The sequence below is a fragment of the Centruroides vittatus genome, unplaced genomic scaffold (assembly GCF_030686945.1).
Source record: "Centruroides vittatus isolate TY-2023 unplaced genomic scaffold, ASM3068694v2 contig_1422, whole genome shotgun sequence".
Classification (NCBI taxonomy): domain Eukaryota; kingdom Metazoa; phylum Arthropoda; class Arachnida; order Scorpiones; family Buthidae; genus Centruroides; species Centruroides vittatus.
Window position 1 is genome coordinate 225428 of NW_027120892.1, and position 26594 is coordinate 252021.

Consider the following 26594-nt stretch of genomic DNA (forward strand, 5'->3'; position numbering starts at 1 on the left):
TACTGCTCTTTTTTGTAATGCAAAACACTGACAAACTATGGCATTATTGTCAGTCTCAATAATTTATTAATTGGGCTGGAATTTGAAAAATTGTAGACCTATAAATTCCCACTATCATCCATCTGTCTATCTTTCCTTAATCTCAAGAACAGAGTTAGATAGATGAAACACAAGACCAGATATGGAAACCTTAGGGGTGAGAGGTCCTGATTAACTACTGTATATAACAACTTTTGATGTAAACCAGAGGTCATCTTATTTTAATTAAAAAATTTTTCCCTGAAAGGTATTAGATAGATGACTGGCATGACTCCATTGTTAAAGAAAAAGTATGATATACAGGGGCAAGCCACACTACTAATTTGAGGTGGCAAGTACATATTTAAATTAAATACATAAATTGCAACCTGGCATTGTGGCGATGTCACAATAAATAATTGCTTGGTTCTATTACAATATACTATTGAGAGATCTGTGTTAAAAAATTACCCATTTGAATGATAGCTGTCTTTCTGAATTACATTAAAATTTTATATCTCTTTTTCAAAAATGTTTCTTTTCCTAGAAAATCTTTGTTAAATTATGGATGCATTTTTAACACTGATGTATTATAAGAAATGTAACAGTTTAGACAATTAACTGCATTGACTCATTTACTGTATTTTTAGATGATTTAAAGGATGATTATATAGTTGTGGAGGTTTCGATAATTGTCAGAAATTTGTTGAATTTTTTTGAAAGAATGAATAATCAAATGATTAGATTCTTAAAATGTTTAGTATAAAAGTTAAACATTTGTATTAAATTAAGATGAATATATAAATAAATTTAATAGATATGCAGATATGTAGATATGCATGTGAAATATGTGAAATATGTGTTCTATTATACATGCAATGGTGATATTCGAAATATTTAACAAAGGGTTCGCTAGCAGAAAATTTTTTCCTAACAATCACCGACAAACGAAATGGAAGTTTTGGCTAGAAATAAATACAATACCTTTCTTTGTGATATATCTAATAATCAATGGCGTATTTGGAACGTAAGGGGCCCTGCACGAAGACCAGATAACAATAGTATATTAATGCTGTTGACTTTGTTTTTTTTTTTTTTTTAGGCAGAGAAATTTTTTACCCCGAATGGTACTGCTAATAATAGACAGATGTCATCATCTCTCAAAATACAATATCCTTTTTATTTCACTGTCCATAGCCCGACACGTGTTCCACAGCCATCTTGTATTATCTCGTGCACGTGAGATTGGGGGATTTCTCTTATGACTGGATCTAGTTTCAAGAACTCTCTTGAATGACCACGATTAAACCTCGTTTCGGTTGAGATTGAAACGGTCCAAAGAGATTGCAACAAGGCATAGTCCCCAACCTTGCTCACAATCTAGATTGAAATGCTCGGTGCGAACAAGGTATAAGGCTCTAGTTTAGTAGTGTTACAGAGTATAATACGTATATTTTAATATACTTTTTAAAAGAATCAAAACCACTGAGAAATGTTGTTAAACACACTGAGAACCATGTGTTTAACAAGGTTCAGGAAACTGAAAATTTTACCAATGGGTTCGGCCGAACCTGTGCGAACCTGCTGAATATCACCACTGTATACATTTATTGGCATTGCAATAGTACTAAATTTCTGTAGATTTGCCATTTTGTCCTATATTTTTGAGAAAAGTTACCCATGCTTTGAATGGTTTATTAAAAAATATTTCTTAACAATGCAAGAGACATGACATAGCAAGTTCCATAATCTTTTTTGATATAGCCTTTGTTTATTTTATTATAATAACAAATCTTAAGGTGACTCCACACATTCAGTGTTTGCTGAATAGTGAACAAACATTTGGCAAAACCAAATAGTGTGTATTTCCATGGTTTCGAGATAAATGAGCAGTCAGTGAATTTCACTTGTTCAGACAATATGTTTGCAAGATATATGGGAAGTTGTGGAGATCAGCTTTTTAATAGTATTAACTAAGTAGATCAACAGTACAGAATTAAAATATGAAGGAAGAAAGAACTGTAGTTTGAAGATAGAACAATATCTACAAAATGGAATTTTTGAGAATAATAAAAGAGTAGTGTCAGAGATTTCTTGCTGTCTTTCATGGAGAGGAATCTTTTTGATCCACTCCTTACAGTAGGGCTTCCCGAAATGATACCCACAGGTTGCCTGCACGCAACGTAATGAGTGAGTGCACGGCACATGCATCTCATCACACCGCTCCTCCATTTTCCCGCTCTTTCATTCAGTCTTTTGTTTTTGTCGATTACAAGCGTTGATAAATCAGTGTGTTGAATTTAATTTACACATCGTAAAATAGATAACTTTATTGTAATAAATAGAAAATGTGTTGAAGACTCATGAAAGAGTAGAAAAGAAACTGTAGAAAAACGAAAAAAGTACAGAAAATATGATGACCAATATTTAGATTTTGGATTTACCTATGTCAGCAAAGGAAATGTGGAACTACCCCAACATGTTGTTTGGTCATAAGGTGCTGGCAGCTGAAAGTATGCTTCCTAATAAATTGAAATATCATTTAGAAACAGTAATTTACAAGGAAAACCGCAAGATTTTTTTATAAGAAAATTGCGAGAACTGAAAAATTGATCAACATCCTTGTTTTCCAGAGCATCTATTCCTTCCAAAGCACTGCTCACCTCTTACAAAGTCACTCACCGTATTGCCAAATGCAAAAAACCACACACGATTGCTGAAGATCTTATTTTACCTGCAGCGATTGATATGGTATTAGTGATGATTGGAGAATTGGCAGTTAAAGAAATAAAAAAAAATTCCTCTTTCTAACAATACAATTAGTCATCACATTCATGACATAGCTGAAGACATTAATTAATGAGCAAATTGTGGAAAAACTTTCTGGTTTATTTGCCATTCAACAAGATGAAGCGACAGACAGTAATAATGACGCTCAATTAATATGTTACATGCGGTACATGGAAGAAACAAATGTATGTGAAGATTTGTTATTTTGCAAAGAAATGACTGATATCAGGAAGGCTAGTGATTTGTTTGCGATCATAGATTCATACATGGAAGAAAATAACATTCAATGGGAGAACTGTGTCAGTGTGTGTACAGATGGAGCTCGCGCGATGTTGACAGTATGGAGGACTTCAAGCTCTCATTAAAACCAAGGCTCCAAATGCAAAATGGACACATTGCATCATACATAGAGAGGCCCAGGCTACAAAAAATATTTCAGCTGAATTAAATCTTGTGATGGATATAATTATTAAAGTGGTAAACTTTATAAAAACAAGACTCATGAAAGAAAAGAAAATTCTATGCTAAATATCAAAACCAGAATATGCTCTCAGAATTACTAAAGATGTTTTACTGATATATCATAGCAGACAAAAAATATCTGTAACAACAGATTGTTTACAACAGAGAAGACCTGATAGAAGAGAGGAAGAATCTTGAAAAAAATAAAACTACGAATGAGAAGCAGAAGAAAAAAAGATGCAAGAGGAAAGTGGAGGAAAATGAAAAGATAAAGGCACTTGTGGGAAGACAGTCAGAACTAGAAAAGTAATTAAGACATAGTCAAGAATTAGTGAAAGAAGCAAAGGATCCTTTAAGTGCAGCCTATCAAATGCAAGATATGAAAGAAATATACACAGCACAAGGCTTTTATAGTCTGGAATTGAGATGCTTCATTATTCAAATAAGAAATTTAAACAACTACAAAAAGAAATTTAAAATATAGCAAGAAAACATTTTTCTCGTATGCAAAGTTTTCAGTGGCTAATCTTAAATTTTTGTGTGAATTCTCAATTTTTCAAACAAGTGTTATGACTACTGATACATATTTAATGATATGCATTATTAATTTAAAATTAGGATGTACGAATTAAACCTTTTTTTCAGGCATAAGAAAATACGGAAGAGATTTTAAGGCCGTTGCCGAGGTGATAGGCACCAAGACAGAAGCGCACGTCCGAAGTTTTTTCATAACGTATCGTAGGCGATACAATTTAGATTCGGTCCTACAAGAATACGAAGCCGAACACGGAATAGCAAACGAGGATACAAAAGACGAGGTAATAAAGTAAAATGATAATCTCATATATAAATTTAATTGATATACATTCAGAGTTATTTTTGGATCTTTCGATTTATTCCAAAAATTTATTAGAATGAACTTTAAAGCTTTTCATTTGTCGTCTTCACAGAATAAATTAAATGATAGCATGCAAGTGATGTTTTAAAGTTATGCAAAATGTTTATAATATAATTTCACAAATACAGTAAAACTTCTAAATCTCAAGTTTGAGGGGACAAAAATAATCAGTTTGAATTACGGAATGTTGTATATATGTCTATGAAAAATAGGAAAATTTTTATTTAGAAACGAAATTACCACTCTGTGCTACATTTGAATATATGTAGTATTCAAATGTAGCACATAGTGGTAATTTTGAATTTATTCAAGTTTTGGATCATACATTTCATCAAATTTTGATATCTCCACTAGATCTGGTTGGTTCTGCTAAACTGGCAACCTGCTCATGAACAGAGGGTGTAAAGGTGCATTGCTTGTAAAGTAGTTTTAATACAGCTGGATAAGCAAGACAATGACATAGCTTGTTTCATTTGAAACAGGCTACATCATTAGCTTACCAAGCTGTACTAAGGCCTCTTTACCAGATAATGCACCAAAAATATTTTCAAAACTTAATAGGTTAAGTAGTTCAATTGAAGAAGGGACAAAGTCCAGGTACATGAAATGTTCAACTTTAGAAGTAGAAAAATACATTATAACATATAGAATGTTTCAGGGACTGAAAATTCAGTTTGCATTAGAGAGATTGGAGATTACAGGTTTACTGTAATGTAGTAGATTCTCTTTCCATAGTTATTGTCAAAAAAAAAAGAAATATTTTATGATGACGGCTATAAATGATTTTATTGCTATAATTTTCTTTAAATTTTTTAGATAAATATCTAAAGTTTTCAATATATTAAAATTAGGTAATTAAAAATATATTGAAAGATACAATTTGATAACCATTGCCAGGTTTAAAATGTAATGAATAACATTCAGTTTTATACATTTTTCTTAATGAAGTTTTATTATGCATGACATTCAATTCAGAAAGATTTTCTATTATCTTTCTAGAGTTGATGAATGGGCTTATGCCATTGTGTAAGGGAATATAAAGAATTCATACTTTATAAAAAACTGAAAAGTTGTACAAAAAATTTAGCTATTAGCTAAGAGATTCTTAATCATGTTAAATGAAAGCAATGAATCTTTTTTTGTAATATAAACAAAAAGAAAGAAAAGACAATGTAGCCATTCATTTTCTGATATTTTAATAACTTCCAATTTTTACCTCCCCGACCGTTACAAATATATAGTAGGGAATTTATAGCTACAGAGGGAAAGTATGGCGATCGGTCAAAAAATGACCCCCAAGAATGTTACGTTTTTGACACGGGACGAAACGTCGAGAAATGCAAAAAAAGAAAAAAAAAATCCGGAGGTATTTTCGGTATATATGGATGTTTTTGTATGTGAGGGACACGATTTCGTAAGCCTAATTACTCCTGTGCATTTTGTGGAAAATTTCTGAAATTATGCAGGAAAGTGTGTTTATTAGGGGGATTGATGCTATTAAATTTTGGCGGTTAAAGGTCAAAGGGTGGGGAAGTAGATATAGGAGATCATTTGACATATCTCCAGTAGGTTCGGACTTAATGACGATTTTACTCGTTAGCATTTACAATTTTTTATAAAACTCATCACTACCCCGAAAATTAATCTTTTTGTCATTTTGTAGTAATAATGTAAAGAGTTTTTAAAATAAAATATCATAACATATGACGCCACGCGCGATTTTAAATGTTGCCGGGAAACGTTACGCAACTCTTTGCGGGATTATTTTTACTGTACAGTCAAACCTGTTTTAAAAAAAGTCTCACATAGAAAATAACTCAAAACCGTACGAAATAGAATTTATTGACAATAGATGTCAGCACTTGACTGCATCGTCTCGTCTAACGTCTGTTTTACATATTTTTGTCCAGGTGGTGTTTTGTTGACTTAAAAAATAAATTATTTCATTTTTCGCATATTCATGCAATAATATTGCTATAATAAGTTTATTTAGCTATAATAAGTCAACGTGAGACATGACAAATCGCACGAGACTAGTCGCCAACTATACCGCACAAATAAAAAATCGCATAAAAAAGACCGCATAAAAACAGGTTTGACTGTATAAGTTTTCTATTACAATCATACTAAAGAAGGCCAATAAAAATATATGGCATTATTAGTTAAAACTGTAATTCTAAGAAGGTAATCTCAATTTACGCACTGTGCTTGTGAGAAATGGCACCCGTCTGCTTGAGATAATTTTCTGGAACCAGTTAGGTTGTAAAGTGGAAGTGTATTGTATACTTTTACGAATCGATTGCTTCGAATTGTATACACATTATTTATTCGATAAATGTAAAAGTAGCGTGTCAGAACTCTAAATAGGAGATTATAATGTTTTTTTTTTTTTAACCTGCCAGTCCCTTTGTAAAATTATTATTTCCGTCCATCCCACAATTTGCACACATTGTATTTTAACCAATAGATTTTTCAAAATAATCTCTCTAATCTAATATATTCGGTAAAAAACTATTAGGTAGCAATCAGTTTATCGATTGGTTCGATTTACTATTTATTGCTAGCGATTAAAATGAATAAGATAATATTTAATCATTGCATAATTTTGTAATTGTCTTCTCCCTATTTATGCAGAGTGGTACCTCGTATTTCGAAAGACTCTAACTTTTAATTGTGTTATTTTTACCTTAAATTATGCGTATTTGTTGTTTTAAGTTTATCGAAATGAGTATCGTTTAGGTTCTTTCCTTTATTTCTAATGGAAAAAATTGCCTCGGACTTCGAATTTAATTCATTCCAGGAGGCCGTTGGAAGTACGAGGCACCACTGTATATATCGTTACAATAAGATTTTGTATTGTTATAACACCGAAGATCATTGAAAAGGAAATTTTGAAAGGTCAGAATTATTTAAATTTCGTGCAGTAGTTGGACGCAACACGAAATAAAATGTGTAATTGAGTGATTAAATATAAACAAGAAATTCATTTTGTGCGTGATTACACCACAAATCTGAATATTTATTAATTCGATTTTAAACGTTTTCACCAAAATGTTTCATTTTCCGTTTTATTAACTTTCAAAGTGACAATATTCCATTGAATACGTCAGTCAATATTTAATATAAGATCCATCAACAAACTCGAAAGGAATAGCACCATTTTTTAAATTGAAGTTTTGAATTTAGATAATGATAAATATACTGATATTCGGACATTGAAATTTAATTCCATTTTTCACAATTATTACATTTCGATTATTTTTTTTTAAATTCAGAATTTGTTCACGTATACAAATTATAAAGTTGTTTGCATTGTTATTTTTTTTTCAGCTACAAATAGAAATCGATAGCGGTGCCAGTAGTCATTCGGGTTCGCCCAGCATAACAGTTGCAGGATCGACGTCACCAACCAGGTAACGCTGGCTTAAATTTCGTTAAAATCCGCGGATACCGAATATTAAGATAATACTAATGGATGCGGAATTAGTTTCAGAAGCGGAGATCCATCCATTCAGACCAGTTGCCCGCAATGAAGTCTATGCACCATAGATTTGACTTACGGAGATTCTAGCGTTGGAACAATCATCCAGGTCGAGCACCGGTTTTAAACGGGACGCGAACACGATGTATAATTTATGTCGTTTTTCAGATATAATACCGATCGCACTTCTTTCCGCCGACGAAATCGTAGACCCTAAAGTCAGATTTTGCCTAATCTACTCAGGAATCGTCCGGATGCCGTCGTCGGAGATTGCCAAAATCTTCGATCTAGCACGTCCTTAACAGGGAAATGTAATAACGTGAGAGAGTGAGAGTGTTGGTCGAGTGACGTTTTTGAAATAAATGCTCATTTCTCTAACCGATATGTTCCTTTCTTCCTTCGAGGAAAACGAATTTGTGAAGGAAAATATAAAAAGAAAATCGAGCGTCACTTTCATTTCTAAATTTATCCGAACGAGTAGCAGCGCGGGAGTTTACTTGGTTCTTTAGTAAGATTAGGAACGATCGTCGTGGACACGCGGGGAAAAACACCACTCGTCTCTGTACATAGTGTAATTTAAAGGGGATAGTTTTCGTCTTTCAGGTATTTAATTGTAAATCGCATATCTAATCTTGCATATCAAAGACATCTCCGTGTCTTCGGCTTGGTTTCAAAACATATTTTTATAATTCACTCCGGACAATAATGTAGGCAAAATAAAATGGATTCGAGCGTGCGCTTTTCTCTTTTAAGTATGTTCTGTGGTTCAAAAATTGGTTTGTAGTTTAGATTTTGCTAAAGATTCCCGTGTTGTTTACGAGCCGGCTGGTTTGATAACACCGCGGCTCGTCGGGAATTCGTGTAACTCCGTGTAAAATAACCCGTCGAATTGCCACGGTACAGTCAGTACTCGAATAGCTAGTTCATAAATCAAATTTGCTAAACGGTTAGGAAAAACGCCGCAAATAATTAGAATAGTTTTCTCCTTCCCCACGACGATAATATATTGTTATAACTTTTATTATAAACACCTTTTATAAATATATTTTGGTAATTTACTTTAACGAAGAAAGGTTTGATTTAATTTTGAAAAAAATTCCTGTAAAAATTGTCCGGCGATATTTTGTAACCGTTCCGAGAAAATTTAGATTCCATTGGATGATTCCTTGATGTCTTTTTGTTTTTTCCTTTAATCTAAAAAGAATTTATATATAAATTATTCTTCGGTGAATAAAGAATTGAATAATTAGTCGGTGTAGTGTATTATACGATCATTTTAAAGAATAAATAAGAATAAATGGAGATTTAATTCTTGGTGTATTTTGCAACGTACGTATACAAAAACTCGTGATTCGTGTCGGAATTTCGAAATTTCTCACAAGAAATTCTTCTCGAGCTGCTAATAAACGGCCGTTTACAAAATTTCGAAATCAAATTTAATTCGAAATAACGACAGTAGGGGAATTTTTGGCACGTAAATCGTTCGCCTCTCGTCTCCCGAAATTACAACGGACACGGCGCAAATTTTCCAAATTAATTTTCACGGGTGGCAGCGCACGAACCGTTTTCACAAAAACATCTGAAAACAAAACTATTTTCTCAATATCGTCTGATTTCAAATTTCCTACAAATTTATTTCAAATAGCAATAGCTCACAAATCTCTTTTTTCTCTTTAACAATTAAAAAATAATTCAAGTAAAAATTGTAACAATTTTTAAATCTAATAATATAAGAAGCAAGAAAAACTTTTTTTTAAATCTGTTGTTAAAGATTTAACTTGATATTGTTTGTTGTTAATAATCCAACTTTAGCTGCACTAAAATGTAAAAAAACGAACCATAACCTGAACATTTCTCTTAAAACTAGTCGAAGAATCTATTATCATAGAAGGTTTTAAGTAGAAAATTACAATAAATAGATGCACGTTTTACCAATTTCTAAATTTTACCTTTTTTTTTTTTTAATTACAAGCTATTTATATGTATATTATATATATAATTTTTTCCATTAAAATCTTGGACGACGTTTCACAAATCTCTCGAGACTACAATTATTTTCCTTTTTTTTTAAATGAAAAAATGCATCCGAATTACAAATTAAGGTGCGATTTTGGTAGTGACGACGAACCTGTATCGTCGGCACTTCCAAAATAAGGGGGAAAAAAAGTATTGTTTCGGGTGCAACACGTCAGCGTGCAACCGACATTTTGTTTTTCTATCGACGATTTATATATTATATATATATATATATAATTTTTAATATAGTCTCTGATATTTATTTCTAGATACAAAAGTAACAGAGATGTGGGACAGAAAGCTTTCATTATTATACATAAAACTCTGCAACAGGCGCATTATTTGTTTTTTTTTCTAAATATTCCAAAGCTTCATATACCACAACAATCGTAACGGTGATCGAATACAAACGGAAAACAATCGAAAGTTTGAATTAATATATAGAATGATAAATTTATTTCAGATGTTTTTTTGTTGTTTTTTTTTCTACAAGACAAATTTGTTTCTTCTCCCCCCTCGGACCAGATTAGAACACCAAACGTGGAACGACGGAAGAGTGCCCGACCTTTTATTTTCTTCCATGAAAATACAATATAAAATATCGGGAAATTTTTATTCCTCGGGGGAAACAAACAATTCTAACCGTGCAAAGTGTAACTTTTATTTAGAGACGGCCTCTGGCGTTAAAACAAAAAGTAAAGGGGGAAAACACTACCATAACATGCAATAAAGTCTCCCCATCTGTATCTTCTTACCTTATTTTTCTTTTTCTTTTTAATTAAAATGTCATTACAGTACAAAACTATTATAACAATCACAGCAGAAATATTTAAGACATATACATAACATTTACCTCACCAGTTTAACAATAAAGGAAAGATGTATACAGAGGGAAGATAGGAACCAAGCTAAAAAATAATAATAATAAAAAAAAACAAAATTACGGGAAAGGGAAGATACTCCGGCAACTGTTTTCTGTAGAGTAAGTGTTGTCCCGCCGCAAAGACTCTTTCTGGATGGATACTTCGCCGCTCGTCGGGTTGTCTAACTACAAAAACATAAAAATATTACCATAAGGGGTTATTATCCTGCTGTAGAGCAATAATTGGAACACCATACCTATGAGTTTTTTTTTGTTTTTTTTTCTGAAATAAAACTTTGTACATTTAAATCTGATAATTTTTTTTTCAAGAACACACAACAGCGAGAAAATTAAATATACACAAGACTTGAATAGTACTCGTCCAAGTTTACAGTTTGGTAAGTTGATGACATGCAAGCCTCATACTAGAGAAGAAGTATTAAGAGAAGAAAACAAGGAGAGTAAGCATTTTTTTAGATGATGACAAGATGTGATGATGGACCCATGCCTGAATGTAACTAACAATATGAAATTAAATAAGTTTGATCTGAACTGTTTTAAAAAGTACAAGCTTTTTTTTGTTTAAAGTTTTCTTGCAATTCATTCCGAGAAGATCGCAGCCAAGCATCTGCCCATAATCCCAATGTTAGTTGTTTTAGGCTTACAAAGTTAATCTGTAGCATGGTGCAAGCCGTTATTTTGAAGTTTTAAATTACGGAATTTCCATTACTTTTTCTTTAGTGTGAAAAATCCGTGGCGTTTGTGTTCGTCTTTTTTGTCTCCCTCTCCCTTGGCCGGTAGCGTCTGGGAGTGCGATGGTCCCGCTCCCTCTCCCTCTCCGGAAGCGGCCTGTAGTTTCTCTATCCACACGTTGACTTCTTCCTACGAAATTCAAAGAACAGATTTATTTTGGCAAAAATTCTTTTATTCTGTTTCTTGTTTTTGATTGTAAATTTTGCCTTACCTCGTCTTTAGCTTGGAACAGATATTCGCCACCGTTGGATAACCTGAAAGAAATGGGGATACTTTGTATTTACTTAACTGTGTATAAAGATATCGATCGTACAAAATTTTAGTTTTGAATATTCTAAATAAACATTAGTTTTAATTTAAAATAAATTCAAACACAACTTTAATTATGGTATTGACACAAGCTTGTTTGTCAAAAACAGTTATGCAAAAATATTTTATTGCCACCGGTGTTTACTTATATGGAAAAATAGTTCTCTTGTGTAGATAAACAAGCATTCGGTACTTACTTCAGCCTGAATACGTGTTTCTTCTTGGTGTAATCTGTGGCGACGTCGGCCGTACTTCCTTTCATGTCTATGGGTGTTTCTCCGTGATAATAGCTGTCTGGTTTCTGTAATTTGTACAAAGTATATATATATTTAAATAATTTTTACATTAATTCGTGTGTAAATAAAAACATACAACATATCTGAAAATACCTGTTTGAAATGTTTCTGATCCTTGTAAGCATACAAAAGGCTACCACGCAGCACAACGTATATTTTATCCCAAGATCTATAATTGTATTATTTTCCAAATTAATATTCTGATGTTTTATTTAATTTTTAAGAAAAATAGAAAATCCGACCTGTTGGAAGCCTTCTTTGTTGTAGATTCCCATTCGTGTTTTCTGACAAGGAGACCTTCAAACTGCAACTCCTCCTCGACGGGACTGGCAGCAAGGCTTGTCTTTTCTGATGGATAAAAAATAAATTTGACAATTTAGTTTAAAGATGTTTGATCTGCAAACATGGATTTAACACAAAATTGCCCTGAAATTCCAAAGATCCAAAAGCAGGTCAAAGTACAACATTTTTCCACATTTTTATCCATAATATTTAACAGGAAATGAAGCTACAGTGTTGCAAGACACCACCACCAGAAGGAAAAATTTAGTCCCAAAGCAGTTATTGTTTCGAGTTTACCTGGCACCGGTGTGCTAGTTTCTATATCTTCGGCTACCTGTTTCTTCTTTTTCCAGCTACCGAACGGAGAAGTGGAGCGAGAACGCTGTTTTTTCTTTTCTCTCTCCAGTGTCGAAACTTTTGAATTAAAAGTTTAATCAGATTGTACAGAATTAAATATTTGAAATTTTAATTCTTCTTATAATCTCATTATTATCCTTTGTATGTTCTATTATTAACCTAATTTATATTCATTATAAAAACCAATTTAACTGCAGTGTATCCAGCCAAAATTCTTGTGTGTGAAAATAAAGTATTTAAGAGCAAATTTCATATGATGGAAAACTGGCTGCATACACTACTAAATTGGCTTTTAAGTATTATCTTTTGTTTTTACAAATGTAATTATTAAATTTATCAAAATACTCAAAGTTCTAGTTTATTATACAGAATGGAACAGTTAAAAGTACTGTGTAAACTGATAATCTGGTAAATTAACTTTTTATCATTCAATTAAATGATCAAAATCAACATGGAATTTGACACAATTGACATATCAAATTAAAATATCCTTCACAGTGATAAATAAAACACAAAAATCTTTCTTTTTTTAACCAAAAGGTTGTTTCTATTCTAATAAAAAAGAATTAATAATTGTTACAAATTAATGTAGACTTAATTGTATCATTATCCTATACATTAAATTTAGGAAACAGTAAAAACTGTATGCACAAGAATAAATAAATAATACAGTGTAAATTTCCTCCCAACTACATACTTTACTCTAAAATCCAATAACTTAAATTAATAAAATCTGAATGTTTGAATTTTACTAATTGCAAATACAAATCCCATGATTATAAACTAATATAATATGTAATTTCCTCAAAACACAGTCTATATATTTGCTTTCACTCTTAAAGCAACTCATTTGTTCATCTTCACTACAACTGATATTTATGCAGAGTATTTACTACCTAACTAAAAATTTTAGGAATCTAAATGAATTATCACAAGTTTTCTTCATAAGAACTATTCAAATTAAAAGAATCACTATTCTGTAAAAAAAAATAATAATATACAATGGGTGATTGGTTAACGAACAAATCGGATAACGAACACTTTTGCGAAAGTTTTTTTGATCAGACAATGAACACATGTTCGGATAACGAACACTTCACTGAACAAACATAAAAAGAAGCAACGGAAATAGCAAATACCAATTGATTTTCCCTTGTCTTCAGGTAACAATTTGAAACTTTTTGGAGTGCGGGAGACGTCAACATCGACGCTCAATCCGATATATACTGATCAGATAGTATTCTTCACTCCATGAAAAAACCTTTATAATCCAGTGATGGGTGTTTGTACAACAGCTAACGTTTTCAACCCCTTCGGGGTCTTCCTCAGGCACAGTTCATAAGAGATTTCAAATACCAATGGAACGGAACAAATAACCGAAGCGAATTCTATTCAATATTTGAAATCATGGAATTGGAAAATAAGATGGAACATTATGCTCGTGTTGGGATGTTGTTTACGCATGTGTACTATTACATTTGCCAAACTTTGAATATAAATTGAAATAAATCAATGTGAAGTTATTTGTGGGTGTGCATTTCCCTCGTAACAATATTTCCAGGCATCCTTGTAGTTGATGCATATGTTGTGCAATCTCACCTTACATATCTCCAGTCTCCAATGTTCTGAGTTGGTCAGTACAGTGTGACATTCTGATTATACGAGCATTTTGGAGGTCTGCTGTGATTCCCGGTTCTGTGGCATAAGTTGCCAGTGTGGTAGATTGTTTATTGTTGGCAATGTCATACCTGTGCTCCCGGAGGCGCTGATGGAGAGAGCGTTTGGTCAAACCCACATAGACCAAACTGCTATTAAATCTGTCGTCCCAAAGCGGAACTGCATATACCCCCGGTGCGTGTTTCATGTCCAAACTGTCCTTCCTATTTCGAAGTAAGCTGTATATCGACCTTGGACTCCTATAAGCTATTTTGTTTTGGGTGATGGATGAAATTTCTCTGTATATCGCATCCAGATGGTGGTTGTACTCTACTATTTTTCTTGCATTATTATCAACGGATCCCACCCCGGCGTTTAGGTTGTTATAAAGATTTTTTCATGGAGTAAAGAATTATAATTTATCCAATATATATTAAGAAGTATATTTGTCAGATAGTATTCCTTGAACTTTGAAATACTCCCTTGTAATTCCAGTCTTTTATTTTTCTGACAGAAACAATTCGTTTATAGTACTTGCGAGACTCAGGTGGGCACTCATTAAGTTTTGCATCGGTTTTTATTTTCGAAAGGAGAGAGTATAATAGCAAAGGTAGAGAGTGGGCAGAAGATGTCTGATGCTGCTGGGCAGTATGGCTTGCACAAATCGACAGTAAGGCGCAGTTCAATTTTATCTAAGAAAGATACAGTATAATCAAGAAGACTCAAGCAGCTAAAGGATAACAAAAATCACATCCGAGAAATAAAGAACATTGAAGAGCTCATAATGGAACCTTAAACGGATCTGACAACAGAAGAACACCAAGAAACTCGGCGAGATATGTTTTCTTCTGAAAAAGAGGATTAATGCCAATATCTGCTATTAATTAAAGATCTTTTGAAGAAGTGGGGATGTCAGATCAATGGTCTTAAAATGGCATACAAACCAGGTTGAGGTTAATAGGCTTGGGGATCTCTACAATTACAATGCTATTAATTACTTTTGAAAATCCTGAAGAAGAGGAAAAAAAAGCAGTTGACATTACACAGATTCTTTAACCCCTACAAACAAAAAAACATGACTAATAAAAATGCAAGACTGTATATATGTATTTTTATTATTACATATAAATAAACGCAGTAAGAAAGTATATATATTTTTTTTACTTTTTGGGGTCTCCAGAACGAATTAATCAAATTCCCATAAAAACCTATGGTAGATCGATAATCGGTTAACGAACAATTCAGATAGCGAACAAAGTCTTGGAACGGATTATGTTCATTAACCGATCACCCACTGTAAATATATCTACTAATGAATTCTTTAAATTAATTTCTAAGCATTCTAGATAGCAAAAAGTTATTCAGTCATGCAATTAGACATTGCATGACTGGTGTATTGTGATAGAAATGAAGTGGAACCTGGAAGAAACGAGAGATCCTTACATTTGCTGGGCATGGAAGAGGCAATCCTTGCACCTGATGGTTGTGCAGAGACAATCTAATAAGAAAACAATCAGTGCTGATTGTTTTGTCGTGTTCTGTTCATTTATCATGGCCATTTTTTGTTAGATGTGCTCAACTGCTTCAGGGAGCACAGACATTGTCAATTTGATCCCACTGTATCTCGAAAATGAAGTCATCGATCTGCATTCTGTATTACATTTTTAGATTCCTCACCAAAATTAATGAAAAATGGCATATTTTTACCAAAATTGGCCAATAAAATTTTAAGAATGAACTCAATTTTATAAGATACATAGAAGACATGCTAACAACTTTGGGACATCACTTTGTCATGCATGCTCATGCTATGACCTGCATCTTGAAAACGAAGTTGTAGACCTCTATTTTTTTTTTATTACATTTTTAAATCCTTCATCATAATTAATGGAAACTGAAAGTGTTATCAAAATCAAACAGTCAAATTTTGAGAACACACAATTCTGTAAACCCTATAGAAGGGGCTTTGCAACACTCCATCTGAAAAACTGATGAGGACTTTCCACTTATACTATAGAATGATTCTATAGAATCTATTAAAATATTTGTAGATATTTACATTTAGAATTCATTGGTATATTATAGGAAACTAAAGAGCATTGAAATCCAGCAAAATGTAAATACAACATGAAAAGAATTACCCCAAAATTTGTATAATGTAATTCTACACTCACCTTCTGGTTTCGGTTCTGCTGCCGCTTCTTGTTCACCATTCACTACTGGCTGTTCGGGTTCTGCTTCGACTGCAACTTCTCCGTCGGTCCTGTAAAAGATAAATTTAAATTTTACTTAATTTAATAGTATGAGACTATTTTCATTTTATAGTTAAGAAAAAAAAAAAATAGTTAAAATACCTATCAGTTTTAGTTGGTGTTTCCTGTAATGGAATTTGTGGAACCATTTTTGCTAGTTCTTCTTGCCTCTGTCTTTCTAGTTCTTCTTCTCTACGTTTTAATTCTTTTAATTCAAACTATATCAAAAGTTAATGGAAATATTCAGAAAAGTTAAATAACTAAAATTTAAATAGTTTTTATCAAGATGCTTTTATTTAAAACACAGTTCTTTTACATTTCAATTGAATTTTAATTCTGTAAACTGGGATTTAAAGCAAGCAAGTTTGTAACAATATCTCTCAACTATATTACATATTAAAGTAGATTAGTTTTCAATTTTTATTTACTAAGGTTAAAAACAAAACTAGAAATATCTTCAAAATTGTGGTAGAATTTATGAATCAATTATAAACTATATTATTATTATAATTATAGAAAACAAAAATTCAATTCCTATTAAAGTTAGTAACAGAGCTTTGTTTTAATCTAATAAAAATATTACAAAATATAAAAAAAAGTTAAGTAATTGATGTTTCTTTGAAAACAAAATCATTTGTTATAGTTATGTAAGCCAAAATAAAGATATATATATATATATATATATTTTTTAATGAATGAACAGCATAGTCGCTGACCTTGGTCACAATCTAGATTGAAATGCTCGGTGCAAACGGGGTATTAGGAAAAAATATCTAAAATGATTCTTGTTTGTAAATTAACTACATGTAGAGTAAGTCGATTTATACAAGCTGTTTTTCCTAATAATCAAAATAATATTTAATAAATAAACTAAAAGAAATCCAACACAATTCTAAATGATGAAATGAATGAGTATGATAAACCAATAGTTATTCAAATCGAAGTCTGCCTTTTTAAATTATCAATATTTGAATATATCATTTTTGATGTATAAGTTAAGTCTTAATTGAAATATTTTAAAATGTAACAGAACATACTATTCAAATATATTTTAAAAAGAAATTTTGTACTTATTTTTTTTTTTTTGGATTAAATGAAACAAGTACAAAATTGAATAGATAATAAAAGAAATGAACAAAAAACTGAAAAAAATAAAATGTAGAGTTCAATATTTATAGAAAATGAGGCAATAATTAATTATATCATGATCATAAAATATAAATCTCTACAAAAAAATTTTAAAAAGTAAATTTATGGTTGTAATTTGTTAATTTTATTTATTTGCCACTTGATAATACTGCATTGTTTTTGATTTCACAAAAAAAAACAAATTTGGATCTATACAAAATAGTTACCTGCAATTTTTAATTTTTAAATCTACTAAAATTGTTTTCCAAAAAGGTGTATAGTGTAGTTAAATGAATTTACCATCAATAATGCAGAAAATAAAATGCTCAAAATTTATTTACTAGAATTAAAATTTAGAATCTCTATATATATATTATATATACGTTTTTAGATTTTACTTCAATTTTGTTAACAAATGGTAAACAGAAAGAAAGAGAAAAGCAAAGTATTACTGCAAGGATAAATTGGAAACATTAAACTCATTAAACTGTCAAAAACTAAAATACTAAGATGACAACATCAAGATTCTGTTTTGCTTTAGCCACCTTACAATATTTCAGTCTCTTTTCATAATTCACAAAGAAGAAAACTGAATTGTAATTTTATGGTTATTTAATTGTAAGTTCACAATAAAATGGAAGAAACATTTCTTGTTTGTTCATTATGATTATTGTGAATTTTTGTTTAGAAAAAGAAAAAAGCTAAAAATTCAGGGAAATTTAATTTAAACTGTTTTAAGGCTAAAGTTTATTATCCAAAAGTCAACTTTAAATAAAAATTTTTAGATTTCATGTCTTTAGTGATATTTATCTCTATTTGAAGAAAAATTAATAATTTTGCAATTACAAAATCATATTTTAATTTAATATTCTGTATTTGAATGTTCATTTATATATTTTCCCTTTAACAGAAAACTGATTTCAAGAATTCAAATTTTCATATAAATTCTAATCTAACTTTTGAACCTTATTGAAGCTTTATGTATTTGATCATTATACACAATATCAAAAAATTTAATTCTATCAGTTATGTAAAAACTACACTATTTACTTTAAAAGATTATATCAAATGATTTAACAAAAACAATTTGTCTTTTAGCAATTTGATATGAATCATAAAACAAGATTTCTGGAAGACAAAAGAATCAGAACTGCCTATTACAAAACACTATTAACTGTTTATTAAATTACATATTTTGAAATAAAGTGAATTTATATAATAAAAACAGGAATAATAGATGTAATGATGTTTTGTAAATACACAGTATTTCAAAAACAGTTAAACTTTATCTGATAAAAAATATTACAGTAATAAAAAATTATTACCATAAAAAAGTAAGATGATTAAATTACACAAAATTCTAGTACTTTTAGATGTTAAAATCAACATTCAAAAGTTAATTTTGTTAAAAATGTAGATTTTACCATGCCTTCACTATTTGCAAACATGATTAAATCTGTCTTAAGAATAACTATTTTCATGCAAATTAGTGAAATGATAATTCTCTTGATATGCAAATCAAGACGTTCAAACAAGCATGGAAAAAGATTCACCCCATCATAATAGCCGGAACGTCTCATATGTTCGTCCAGCATGTGATACGCTTGCTGACGATCTTCATGTCCCCGAGAATGACGTTCTTGTTCTTTCAACTCAAGCTTAAATAAATTAGAGGAGATAGAAGTATTACAGAAAATAAGAAAAGGGAAAACTAAAGAATAATAAAAATAAATCAATTATTAAACTTCCTATTAAATGGTTGACATGATTTTTCAGTATTCATCATTCCACATATTAAAGTTTTGGTATTTTTTACTGTTTCAAATCTAGAACACACTGCAGATTGAAATTCATAGATTGTTTTTTATGCATAGTAAGCTACAGTTTTAATTTATTTAAGTGTTTCATAAATAAAAATGACTGTTTCAGTTTTAATAATGAAAAATATGTATAGAAATACATAGAAACTTACTGTTGTTAACCGTTCCAAAGCAGCAAACCTTTCTTCTTGAGCTGTTGCACTTTTCTCAAATGCCTCATGTTTCTTTATTAATTGTTCAACTTCATCAATAGTATGCTACAAAATAAAATAATAAATTTAATAATTTAACATAAAAATTAAAAAATTATTTCTTTCTGAAATACAATTTTACAAACCCCTAATTCTTGACTAAGCAGATATGGTTCTTGTGCAACCAACCAGGCTTCAGCAACTGCAGCATCTCTAGCAAACTGATACACTTCAAGAACTAAAAAAACAGAAAAATACAAGTTAGATAATATCAAGCAATAATGTTTGGATATAGAAATATTGAATATTCTGATTTCACCACTTACTTAGTTGTAAATGTTCCCATCTTTCTTCCCATCGATCCATCATTGAAGTTCTCTGATTTGTTAATGACAACAATTTTTCTTTTATCTGTAAGAATAATAATAATAATAATAATAATAATAATTAATGTACTTAATATTATAACAAAGAAAAGGTTTAATAAAATTAAAAATGGTAAATTTACCTCATTTGAAGCATAATGGTTTCGTGCCAATAACTCTTTTCCAAGATTAATACATGTTGAAAGGTTATCTTCTCTAGCATCAATTTCTGCCTTCAAACTTTGATGATTGTTCATCAGTAACTCTACACCAGATACATCTCTGAAAATTTTTAAGATATTAGTTATAATGTGAATAAAATTTATATAACAACAACACAAAGAAGGAAACTATTTTGAAAGAACCTTGGTTTTTCTGATGTATTCATTTGTCTTACAACATCTTCCATCCAGAGCATCAAATCACGAACCATATTGAGGAAACGAAACAAATCTCCGGTGTCGGCTAACTTACTTCTCCTGGCTTCACACATAGCTAACAACTTTTGCCAAGCTCCAACAACTTCTGCTTCTCGATTGGTTATCTCTTTGGCTTTTTCTCCAGCATATGCAGTTTGTAATTTAGCAGATTCTTCTTGTATTTGTTGAACCTTAAATAGATATTTAATTAATCAAATTTAATTTTGGTTCTGTATAATAATTTTAATTTTAATTATTCTAAAATTGCAAACTTACAGCTGTGCCAAGAGTTTGAAGATCATGTTCAAAACCAGCATGTTTCCTTTGTAAACTTGAAACACTAACAGCATCTCTACCAAGTTCATCAGACATTGCATTTTGTTTTTCCTATAATGTATAGAAAATAAATAAAACATGTTTGATCTAGATGATAACTAAATTAATTTATATTAGATTGATATTTACCAATATACGACCGTAGACATCCTTACAGTCATGGAAGAACCTATGTAGCTGCCAAGATGCAGCTAACATTTGAGTGCGTGTATCGATTAATTCTAACAGATCGGCCCATGCTTCATTCAATGCGTCTTTCCATTGGGCAATTGTTGCACTATCCGAATGTCCTGATGCTATCTGGAAATCTGCACTTTCATTAACTATGGCAACACGTTCAGTGCCAATTACTTCAGTGTCGCGAGCAAATTCCTTAAATCTGTCTCTGAGCATCTAAAATAAAAACATATAAATATATCCCATGAATAAATGTATACTCATATATTAATCAAGATATTTTAAAAATAGGTAAATAATAAAAGAACCATTATAAAGTGAGAGTATTAGAAGAACAGGTGTTAAAAAGATTTATACTAAAACAGTTAATTATAAATATAACTTTCAATATGAACTGAAATATTGCTCTATATTTTTCTCCATTTACTTTGTATGCAATGCATTTCTTTGTTTTGTTTAATAACATGTGCTTAAAACTAAAATTGAATATATTCAGAAGTATCTTGGATCTAATTATGAATTTAATATTCTCATAAATCTTACTTTATTTACTATACATTTTTTAATTTACTTAAATCAGATAGAGAAAAATGAGATAAATAACTTATGATATCAACTGATTAGACAGTGTATGCTTGAAAGCTAAACAAATTACTAACAAGTTGGTTGTAAAGTAATAATTCTGCTCAGCACACATGCTTGAAGTTGACATTGTTTTAAACAAAACTCTAACAAAATTCATCAAAGAAAGTGTTTGTTTGCATTGTGAAAAAAATGGTGTCTGGTGATATTGATGTTTATAAATCAACTTGAATATGAATCAAAAGATAAAATGATAATTTGATTTTAGAAACAGCCATTTTGTTGTAATCAGTCAAATGTTCAGCAAAAGTAAGAATAATGATAATATCATTTTCATTTAAGTTGTTCAACTTTATGAATGTACCCACACTAAACCCATGCTAACTTTGCATAACTTGGAGAAATTTTTTGAAAAACTGTATAGCAATTTAAAATTTCTTGACAATAGAGAAATCATAACAAAATTACAATTAATGAGTATTTTCAATATCCTAACTTACCAACTGCAATAATATAATGCACAGTCTTTGTGATACTGTGCATTACATTACTTTAGTCAGTAAATTACTAGAGACAGTACACTGCTGTAAATTGTACTATAATAAATTTTTTTTTTAGCTCATTTCCTGTAATAATAAATTCAGCAGTATAACTTACTAAAGTTCAGTAAAATTTTTTAGATCTAATCATATTGTGTACATTACAGTAATTTATTACAAGATATAATAAGATAAACATATCATCAAAATTATTATTGATTTAATTTTAGAAAAAAAATTACCTAATCAAGTTTTAAATTATAATAAATTAAAACAGAACATAAAATATTCATTAAAATGAAACACACCCTTCATCAAAGTTATTAAATATTTCTTCTTGATTAATAAAATATTAATCAAGAAGAAATTAAAATTCTAAAAGTTGTTTTATATTACATTGAAAGAACAGGTTAATAAAAATGAAGTAAAATTTTAAATTTATTTTTGATAAGCTGAAAAGATATTTAAACAATAATGTAGATTCAAATAAATTTAAATATTTGTTATTATTCATTATCCAAATTTCAAAAATTAAGATGAATCTTTTTAAGACAAGATTGCTCTGATATTTTTTGATCTAATGTGTTGATAAAAATTCAAAGAGGCATTAATTATATACATAATATTGAAAAGTATTTCTACTGACTTAAAATAAAATATTGCATTAAGTTTCTATTAATGAAGATCAATATGAAATGAAATTTTATAAAAATATATGTCATTACAAGAAAACTATGAAAGTGAAAAAGAATTAGATTAAACATAAACAGTAAATATAATAGTAGATTTTGAAATTCAAACAAAAAGACACGAAATTTATCTAATTTCTGAATTACATTTTCAACATGTAAAACATATTAAATTAGTTTATAAAAGACTTTATTGGTTTGTTTTCTATTATGTCTTAAAACATTTCCCTTAGAATGAAAAGCATCTTGAAATAAAAAAAACTTACAAATTCTGTAGATTCAAGAAAAAAAAAATCTCTTCCAACATTCATTTAAGGAATACAATCATAAATAGCATTCAGCTGTTGAAGAAAAATCAGATAAAATTTTTTTCTCAATTTTCAGTTATTTTATACTCTGCATAAATTTTTTTATTACTGTCACAACAATACTTTTTATCAATTTCAGTTTAGAAATTAATCATGAACTTAGAATCTCTAGTATATGTGAATTGTTATAAATTAATAAATGAGAATCATAAAAATTCTAAAGGTTTAGGCATATGGAAAACAAAATTAAGGTGATACTAAACATCAATGTCTGCTGCCACTAATCATCTCTTTTGATCTTGACAATTAAAATTGGTGATTAGCTGAACCTGTTGTGGACATTCAATGTAGTTTTTATTTTGTTACTCGTGCAACCAACTTAACAGATAATTTATGTCATTTATGAAAAAAGTTAGAAAAAACTATTAATGCCAAACAGACTAAAATCATTTGTGAAGTCCAAATAGCAATAATCATAAATTTTGAATTAATGTTTATACATGAAATTTCTTCTTAAAAACAAGACAGTTGGTTTTTAGGTTTAAAAAGTAAACAAAATATAAACTGCACAATTTACTATATATTTAATAATTTTTAAATAACTTACTGTGACATGATCATAATCTTGACCAAGTTCATGAGAACCAGCGACAAGCTCTCTTTCTTGAATCCATTGCATCAAATCGTCTACTTCACGATTCAGACAGAACAATTTCAAAGCTTCTTCTAGTTTAGCTCTTCTTTCCAAGGCAAGATCTTTCAAACCAGCATATAACTTATCAACTTGTGACTGTCTGATGGCAATCTGGTCACTGTAGCAAAATATATTGGTATTATTATTATGACGACACTTTCTTTTGCCAAGAATAATAGTAAATGGTAATATAAAATGTTTTTCCAATGCTTAATGAAAGTAATAATTATATCATAAGACCTTCTAGCCTCAAAAATTGTTCAAAGTAATATCTCCAAAATTTCAATGATAGAGATAACAGACTTATACACTGCTACTGGTAACATTAAAATGACACTTCTATCATCACAAAGCAACTTTATTACTGGTATGCATTTCAGTACAAAAGACCTTCATCGGCCACACATAATATTTAGATATCTACAACAAAATAAATTTTGTTTACAATAAAAATAATACAAAAGTTGTATGAATACCAGTAGCAGTGTGATAAGTCTGTTATCTCTACCATTGAAATTTTAGAGATATTACTTTCAATGATTACAGTTTAAGTTGTTCAAATTTATAAAACATATCAATTTTAACTACTTTTTTTTCTGTCAGTTCATTTAATATCCAAATAATTTTAATTTGAAATAGGAGTTTTTAAATTCTTATTGTAGGAATATCATCATAAATAGATGATTATTAATTTTTATTTTAAAAAAACTGCAACAACAGACGTATATTTCTGTATGTAATAAATGAAAATTTCTAAATTATTAATAAATAAGGTTACCTTTCAGGGTGTTCACTTGAAACTAGCTGCTTAGCTACTTCTCCAAGTAATCTCACTGTCTCTGCATAATCTTCAACAGCATTCTCCAAACTTTCATGCTTTTTCATTAGATTTTGTGCACTTATTTCATCTTTGCCCCTATCATCAACCATCATGTATAATTCCTGTTCACTCATCCATGCTTCTGCTTCAGAAGCATCAAAATAATACTATAATAAATAGTAAATATATATATTAGAATTTTTGTTATAAAATAATTTATCTATCATTATGAAATTTCATACCTTCAAGCATATAAATGCTTATGTTAATATAATTTGTTATTAGAGAAAAACTACCTGATGGGCTTTCTCAGCTTCTAATAATTTTTCTTTTCTGTAGTCAATAGCTTTCTTCATTTCTTCCCATAGATGAGTTAACTCATCTATTAGACTTTGGAATTCTTTTGAATCTTCATGACCTTCACTTATTAACTTGCGACCATTTTCACACACACTGTAGATTCTTGGTTCATGATTATCAATTTCAGTCCGCAGAGACTAAAAAATTTTGAGAACAATCATTAAAAATATCTGTTTAACATATTTCTTTCAGAAACTGAAGACAAAATGTATACCTGGTTTTTCTTTTTCAACATCTGAACGCTAAACAGACTATTACCATAGTCCTCAGAAGTTGCAAGAGGCATTTTCTCTTGAATCCATAGTTTTTCATCTTCCACATCTCTACGGAATTGATAGGCTTCTTTCTTTTTAAGAAGTTGTTCTTTTCGTTCCAAGAGAGGTGCTTGAAGACGTTGAAATCTTTAAAACACATTGAATTATTATTTCATAAGAAAAACAATAAGATAATTATTTAAAATTTCTAATATTTTACCTGCTTTCAACAAATTCTTTTTTAGCTTTAATTTCTTCTGTTTTTTCAGGATCCATTCTTTCTAAATATTCTGCTTGTGACTGTAATTCTGTAACTTGTTTTGTCTTGATTGCCATCTGTGTTTCTATTGTCTAATGAATTAAAAATTTAAAATTAAATTCAGTATAATCATAATTAAAATTAAAGAAATATATTATAATTTAGTCTAAATATTTGAATTTGAATATATTTAGACTATAAATATACCTGCTGTTTTTGCAATATGAGATTGACGCTAGTCAAGTCTTGTCCAGTTTCTGCTGTCAATACTTGGTTTTCAAGTTCAGTAATCCAAGAATCAATATCATCACAAGTCTGTTCATACAATACTTGTCTATTTGCATCAAACAATTTCTCTCCTTTTTCTTTAGTTGTATTTTCCAATGCTTCAAACTGCTGTGATAATTCTGCTAAACGAGGTTCAATTATACTAGCCATTTCAGGTTTCTCTTTCATCAACTCATGTCCTTCCTATAAATTTTAAATTGTTAAAAATATTGAATATTAACTTGCATTTCATTCAGAGAAATTTTAATTAATATATAATGAATGGACAGCTAAATAAAATCTATTAGCTAATTATAAAATTAGAACAAAAAAGAGTTAATATTTTTGATTGTGGTTGTATTAATATAAAATATAAAAATTTGAACACAAAGTTTTGATTCTATATTTTATATGTAAGAATTTTATTGTTCAATTTCTGAGAGAATATAACACTATTTTACAAAATTCTTTTCAATATCAAGTATTAAATATGAAAACAAAATCCAAAATTTTTGTAAATGATTATATCATGTGTGTGAAAATAATGTTTACACAACATAATTTACACACTACTTTACTACACAGAATACCTATAGTACATTAAATACTTGAGGCACTATGCTCCATTGTATACAGCCTAATATATATCAAGTAATCTCTAATATAACAATTTTTTTACTTTGTTATAATATTAAGTTGTCATTTTTAACTGTCCATTATCATTTAGATATTTATATGTATCACATAAAAAATTAAATTTAATAACCTGTTCCACTTTATACATTCGATCTTTGTTTGATGCTACCTCAGCATCAAATGCTTGATGACGAGTCCATTTACTATGTACAGTTTTAGCACTGCGATAAGTTTCATCTTGTGCAATAATATATTTTTCTTGTATCCATTCAGACAACTGCAAAGAGAAAATGTTAAATATAATTATTTCTTTAAAAT

General features: G+C 29.8%; 2 protein-coding genes across 7 annotated transcripts in view; one reads left to right on the forward strand and one right to left on the reverse strand.

The window, feature by feature from the left end:
• Positions 1–8027, forward strand: part of LOC136968247 (REST corepressor 3-like) — a 94366-nt gene extending 86339 nt beyond the window's left edge. For both annotated transcript variants that reach the window (XM_067262232.1, XM_067262230.1), the window contains 3 exons: positions 3916–4088; positions 7499–7581; positions 7656–8027. In XM_067262232.1, the coding sequence (XP_067118333.1) occupies positions 3916–4088; positions 7499–7581; positions 7656–7701 (302 nt within the window). In that variant the 3' untranslated portion in view covers positions 7702–8027. The remainder of the gene's footprint in view (positions 1–3915; positions 4089–7498; positions 7582–7655) is intronic.
• Positions 8028–9899: 1872 nt separating this feature from the next.
• The window catches only part of beta-Spec (spectrin beta chain), a 95283-nt gene continuing 78588 nt past the window's right edge, over positions 9900–26594 (reverse strand). For 3 of the 5 annotated variants that reach the window (XM_067262226.1, XM_067262225.1, XM_067262227.1), the window contains exons 27-50: positions 26407–26553; positions 25581–25844; positions 25335–25465; positions 25075–25261; positions 24797–24997; positions 24459–24667; positions 23594–23798; positions 20821–21084; positions 20632–20742; positions 20302–20546; positions 20080–20218; positions 19898–19982; positions 19718–19809; positions 19533–19637; positions 19114–19218; positions 16535–16650; positions 16355–16443; positions 12465–12581; positions 12128–12233; positions 11979–12054; positions 11787–11890; positions 11492–11534; positions 11258–11409; positions 9900–10713 (exon numbers count right to left, since the gene is read on the reverse strand). In XM_067262226.1, the coding sequence (XP_067118327.1) occupies positions 10710–10713; positions 11258–11409; positions 11492–11534; positions 11787–11890; positions 11979–12054; positions 12128–12233; positions 12465–12581; positions 16355–16443; positions 16535–16650; positions 19114–19218; positions 19533–19637; positions 19718–19809; positions 19898–19982; positions 20080–20218; positions 20302–20546; positions 20632–20742; positions 20821–21084; positions 23594–23798; positions 24459–24667; positions 24797–24997; positions 25075–25261; positions 25335–25465; positions 25581–25844; positions 26407–26553 (3297 nt within the window). In that variant the 3' untranslated portion in view covers positions 9900–10709. The remainder of the gene's footprint in view (positions 10714–11257; positions 11410–11491; positions 11535–11786; positions 11891–11978; positions 12055–12127; positions 12234–12464; positions 12582–16354; positions 16444–16534; positions 16651–19113; positions 19219–19532; positions 19638–19717; positions 19810–19897; positions 19983–20079; positions 20219–20301; positions 20547–20631; positions 20743–20820; positions 21085–23593; positions 23799–24458; positions 24668–24796; positions 24998–25074; positions 25262–25334; positions 25466–25580; positions 25845–26406; positions 26554–26594) is intronic. The other 2 variants (XM_067262229.1, XM_067262228.1) reach the window with 2 other exon arrangements.